The sequence below is a fragment of the Atta colombica genome, unplaced genomic scaffold (genome assembly GCF_001594045.1).
Source record: "Atta colombica isolate Treedump-2 unplaced genomic scaffold, Acol1.0 scaffold207, whole genome shotgun sequence".
Lineage (NCBI taxonomy): Eukaryota > Metazoa > Arthropoda > Insecta > Hymenoptera > Formicidae > Atta > Atta colombica.
In genome coordinates, this window is record NW_017259302.1 from 26121 (window position 1) to 31954 (window position 5834).

The 5834-nt window shown below is 29.6% G+C and overlaps 2 protein-coding genes across 2 annotated transcripts in view; one reads left to right on the top strand and one right to left on the bottom strand.

The window, feature by feature from the left end:
• The window catches only part of LOC108687463, an 87322-nt gene that overhangs the window by 12857 nt on the left and 68631 nt on the right, over positions 1-5834 (bottom strand). The gene's annotated exons all lie outside the window — the stretch shown is intronic.
• Positions 774-5238, top strand: LOC108687464. Its single transcript, XM_018193231.1, has 3 exons — positions 774-861; positions 4551-4676; positions 5031-5238. The coding sequence occupies exons 1-3, from the start codon at positions 774-776 to the stop codon at positions 5111-5113; spliced, it is 297 nt and encodes a 98-aa protein (XP_018048720.1). The 3' UTR covers positions 5114-5238.

The following is a 5834-nucleotide window of genomic DNA, read 5'->3' on the forward strand; positions in this document are numbered from 1 at the left end:
TATATATATATGTGTGTGTGTATGTATTTAATGTATAGATGTCTTGATAATATCTGCAAAAATAAATAATACAGATTCACAAAGTGTCTCGTTTAAGTAAGTGAACAAAAGTAAAAATTAAATTTCGGCCACGAACTGCTTTGATTGAACGCGTAGTTTATTAAGACGAACAAAGCGATTAAGCGATATGCGTATCGAAATCGGACACGGCATTCTCGATTTTCCGTGTCATTTGCGAAATCATATTGGTTTTGCATTGATATGAATATTATGATTGGTGATGTGTGTGACCCATTATAATAAACAAAGATATCACATATCTCCTTTCTAAAACCATATAAGCTATTTATCACGATCAGTTAATAATAATAAGATTATATGCGCAAACACTTAATCTTAATAAAAAAAATAGAGTTACGAATAAATTTAAAAATTTTGAAATTTAAAAAATTCGTATTACTTATCTTATTTATTTCTGTTTTTGAAAAGAATTAGCATCTTCTCGAAAATGTGTGTTTACAATAATTTTTATTGATTATCGTTATTTTTTATTAATATTTGTAGTCATCCCGGTCTTACGATGTTCTGAATTGAAAAAGATCGCGATTAATCAGTATATATGTCAAACCTTCTTTGAATAGTTCTAGGATGATTATGGGTGGAGACTTACTACAACGGGGTTTCGTTCATGGATAATAAATCTATCCTTACCATTTCAATCGGTCAGCATATATGTACATACATGATGTGTATATCATATGCTACCGAACAAAATGGCCATCAGCCACAGTAGCCACCTGTTCGTGCCTGTGACATTTGTCTTCTGCCTTCTATTATTCATTCATGTCTCGGATTCATACAGTAAGCAACCGATTCTATTTTACATAACAATTTTACAAATAAACATTCGATAAAAACTGGACTTATATCACTATCACAATCGGTAATAGTGTCAATATTATATCTTATTTGACATTTTGGAGCAATGAATTTTGTAATTATATAAGAGGATAATTTTTAAAATGTTTACTAAACTTTTAATTCCGTAATTTTCAGAAAAATATTATTTTGAAATGATTACTTTTGAAACATTGAACAAATCACTTAAAATTGCTGGAAATTTATTAATAATTTTATATAATAAATACTATATTTTACATATACATATATTATATATACATATATTATATTTATAGTATATCTATAAACATTACAAAATTATAGTATTATTTTGATAAATTTTAGACATTGTTTTAGGCAATTTAATTTAAGTACATCCACACAGACATATTTTATAAAACTTGAATGACATGATCATGTGATTTCGAACAAAGTTAATGCACTGTAAATATGCGAATACAGAAAGAAATTATTAGGAAATGTCATAATAAGTTACACTGTTATACTACAATCACTGTTACACTATTACCATAGTTTATTACGTAAAATATGACAAACCAAACAAGAAAAACAAAAATCAATTTGAGTTCTATAACTGATGTAATACAGAATCCTTATCTCTATCCGCTTCAGCGGATCGACCAACGCGATATTATTCTATCGCAATTATAAAAGAAAAAGATCGGAAGGAGACTAACTACTAATTGTAAGTTGTGTCTCTCGCCTTGACAACAAGATTCCTACGATCTTTTTCAATTTTCTTTTTATGTCACCGTTATCACAACGGATCATATTTGATATGGCTAAAGATGTATATGTATATTAATCGGCACGCTGTCGAGATTATGCTGATTCGTGATAATTTCATTTAACTCTTATCTCGCCATGTCTGAATCCGTTGAAAATCGCCATTTCACGCTAGCGTCTCGATCAGATTATTCACAGACACGAGTAATTATCGGAAAATATGTTGATTAAACGGTAAATTGTACATGCCTGTTTACATTTTATTCCATTCTCTCAGATACCGCGGCAAATGTGCTATGAATTAAATATATCTTCTTAGCGTTTTCTTTGCAAATGCTTGTTTCCATTAATTTTTTTATACCATTTTAGCTTTCGCAATATTACTATAGATTAAATCATTAGAAAATTTTATTACGTGAATAAACGACTTTAATTATTTTTCGCTTAGTATATCCCTATTACCAATATATGTGTGTGTGTGTGTGTGTGTGTGTGTGTGTGTGTGTGTGTGTGTGTGTGTGTGTGTGTGTGTGTGTGTGTGTGTGCGCGCTAATAATTTTAATTTTGAAATTAGAATTATAAAATTTTATCACACGGGGACAATAAGTTATATTATTTATTTTTACTCACACATTCAAATGAACTTATAAGTGAAATTTTAATTATATGGATCATATATATTATAGTTGTAAGATATATTTAATAAGATATTAGACTGTTGTAGGAAAAAAGATGATGTCTCCTCTAATTTTTTCTTAAGAAAAAACTGACACCAAATTGATTAATAGTCCATAACTGAAAGAAATCAGAATATACGCGATCATCACAAGAAAGACAAAGAAGTTAGAATTATATATGTGTATATAATATTACATTAATGTTAAATGTAGGATACAAATAAGAATCTCATCGTTTACATCCTCCCCTCTCTCTTCCTCTTACTCCTCCCCCCCCCCTCTCTCTCTCATAATTATTATTCCATCTACAATAGGAACTTTGTCACGAGATAAAGACAGCTCATTTATTTGATATTCACTAGATTTCAGCGAAAATCTTTTCGAACAATTAGGTTAAGCTCTGACGTCAATCTCGCAGATAAACTTGAATCCGTTCGAAATGGTTAACATCGATTTTCTATTTCTGTCACGATTCGTATCGCGATCGTAACGCGTCGGCTAAAGTCGCGGAGCGTTTCGCATAAAAGTCGTGGCCAAATGCAATCTCCGTGCAACGATAAAGGCTGTCGGATACTTTCTGCTCGTTATATCGATCCGCTCAAAATACGGTGCTAACTTCGTAGATTACAGTTTACTCCGTGTCATACTCCAGCGTCAAAGGGTAAAGTTGCTTTTTCCCCAACAAAAGCTGGCGCACCCAAAATCTAATTCCATCGTCAGTAGCGGAATATCCTATGCGTCATAAAATAAATTAAATTCTACTAAAAGTACTGCCCACTGGCGAGTTAATGTGAATCATAATTTTTTTTCTGTTCCTAAGTTAATCGAAATCGCATGAGTTTCGCACTAATACATTTTATTAGCGTCATGAATTTTTGTGGCGCTTCTCTTTGGCTAAAAATATTTTGATAATACATCTATAATTGTGTTTCATAAATTGTTTCATTTTTTTTATATCTGAGAGAAATATGTTTAAATCTAAAATGTATTCATATATACACTTGATATTTTAAAGATGACTTTGTATTTAAATTTTATTGAAAATTAAAAGAAAATGACAGTTATTAATTTTTGTTTTTGTGATTTCTATTGTATTTTTTTCATTTTCAGTATCCTCTTAAAATATAACAATAACGATAATAATGATAAAATTATATTATATTTTGAGAATTAAACGCAATATCTCGACTTTGTCGAATGTAGAATTTTGAGCCGAAGTTAATTATCTAAAGAAAAATTTTTATAAATTTTTTATAACATCAAAGTGATAACGATTGCTAAAAAGTTTCCCAGCAAAACTAAATATACAAACGAAAAAGAAAATGGTAGAAAATAGCCGTGGTGACAAGCACATGCATTCGTATGGGCGTGTACGCGAGGGTCTGACAGTTGATGAATCAAAAGTAAATACCGCGTGGTAAATGGACTCCATGCAAGAAACGACTATAACTCCCGTAACGCTTTACGTTTTTATCTTTTCAATTACCGTCCATGCCTCGCTAGCAATTAAATATCGTTAAACTGTACCCGATTGTAGCCAAGAGCATGCAACTTCAGCTAGACTATGTCGCCAAAGCGATTCGTTTCATTGTATGTTACGAGCTAATATGCGTTACGCGAAACTGATTTCTTTTCAAGCATTTATTACCTTCGTGCGTTTTTATTGTGCACATAATCTTTTTATACTGCTATCATATTTAGTCAACGAGATTATAGAGAGATTATTTTATGAGAAAAATCAAATTGATAACAAACAGAAATATAAACTTTGCAGAATATTGGAAAGGAGAATTAATAAACAATAAATTTGACAAAAGAAATGATTTGATAAAAGACATTGATAAATATTTTTAAAATAACACATAAAACACACACACACACACACACACACACACACACGTAGCACAAATAATTATGAATTATAAATGAAAAATATGCTGTAAAAGATACATATTTATCTATTTGTTAAGAAAATGATTTTAATAATCATTGACGTAGTTATTTTAGTGTAAAACTAACATATCCCCAGTTTAACCTCAAGTTTAATAAACAAGAAAATTAGGAACGATAATGTATGGTAAGAGACATTAAGTGACTCTTTGACAAGAACCCTCAACTTCAAGTACTTACTTCGGTTTATTTCATATTATATGTTCAAAATGTAACCAAGTGGTGATTAAGTCTAATCTTTAAGGACGAGATACCCAGCGTCAGTCTTGTTTGCAGATTACACCGACTCAAGACAGTTCGAGAAGAACCTCACAGTTCCGAGAAACATATACAACCATATTCAGTGGTTACCGAATTACAACTGGAAACCACCTGACAAGTACTCTGGCCCGAGGTATTCTGGTAAACCGCAGTCAGTCACTGCGTTGATAATACAGGATGTTCATAAAGTTCCTGTTTTAGTTTCTGTTATATCAAATCTTATATACATTTAGACTAAACAATAAGTAAATTTATAAAATATAAACAATCTCTTTAAGAAATGAAGAATTATAAAAGTTATTTAAAAAATATTATATTCATTCATATAAAGAATATCAAAAGTTAATATGTATCTGCAAAATTAATAATTACAGATTATAAAAGGTACATATTTATCTATAAATAGATATTTTTATAGATAAATAAATTTTTAGATAATAAAATTCGTGAAACAACTTATTGTAAATAAAGTTAAAAAGTCAACCGTTTTAACAGGGAAGAATCGACGAAGAAAAACCTGGGGATGGAATTTACAAAACCCGAGGATCCGGAACAAAGGATGGCGGATTCATGGATAAAGAAAATGCAGGAGATAAGCCGACAGGAAAGAGAAAAATGGGCAGCGTATAGAAGAAACGTGAAACTTACCCTCGACAATGTCGAAGAAACTACGAAAGCAGGAAAACTTACGAACAACGAATCGATCCCGGTAAGGACACACAAAAATTGTTCTTTTTGGAAGAACCATTAAATTAACCAGCAGTTTTGGCATTATTATACATCAATACAGAATCTAAAAAAATTACGATTGAATTATTAATTCCCAGTGTTCAACAATAATTTTAAACTTTAAAATTTAACTTAAATTTGGTAATAAGGATATAGACTAATGTGGGGAAATATCTACAAGTCTATACTGCTTTAAAAAAATTTATTTATTCTCCCTTACGACAAATTGTAAATTAACCTGGGAGTTAATAAAAAAAAACTATTAATATTTTTATTTTATTAATTCTATTAATATATTATAAATTTGTATACCATAATCACTCTTCTAATAAAAGTATATTTCGTTATAGATACCAATGTTTTCAAAAAAATATGAAAATATAAAAAGATCGAAACTTCCTATAAAGTTATTTAAAAAAAACAAAACATTGGATACAAATATAGATGTAAGTTACAAAATTAAATTAAAGTCAATTACTAGAATATCTTTAAAATCCGTTTAATAATTACTCATTTAATAAAATTATTAAATCTGTTATTAATCAATATTAACATCTTAATATTATATAT

What these genes read in the sequence shown, in the direction of transcription:
- LOC108687464 (XM_018193231.1), top strand. Translation starts at nt 774, where the DNA reads ATGGCCATCAGCCACAGTAGCCACCTGTTCGTGCCTGTGACATTTGTC. An exon ending in TCATGTCTCGGATTCATACA is followed by an intron (nt 862 to 4,550) that starts GTAAGCAACCGA and finishes TCTTGTTTGCAG; the next exon opens with ATTACACCGACTCAAGACAG. An exon ending in CTCTGGCCCGAGGTATTCTG is followed by an intron (nt 4,677 to 5,030) that starts GTAAACCGCAGT and finishes CCGTTTTAACAG; the next exon opens with GGAAGAATCGACGAAGAAAA.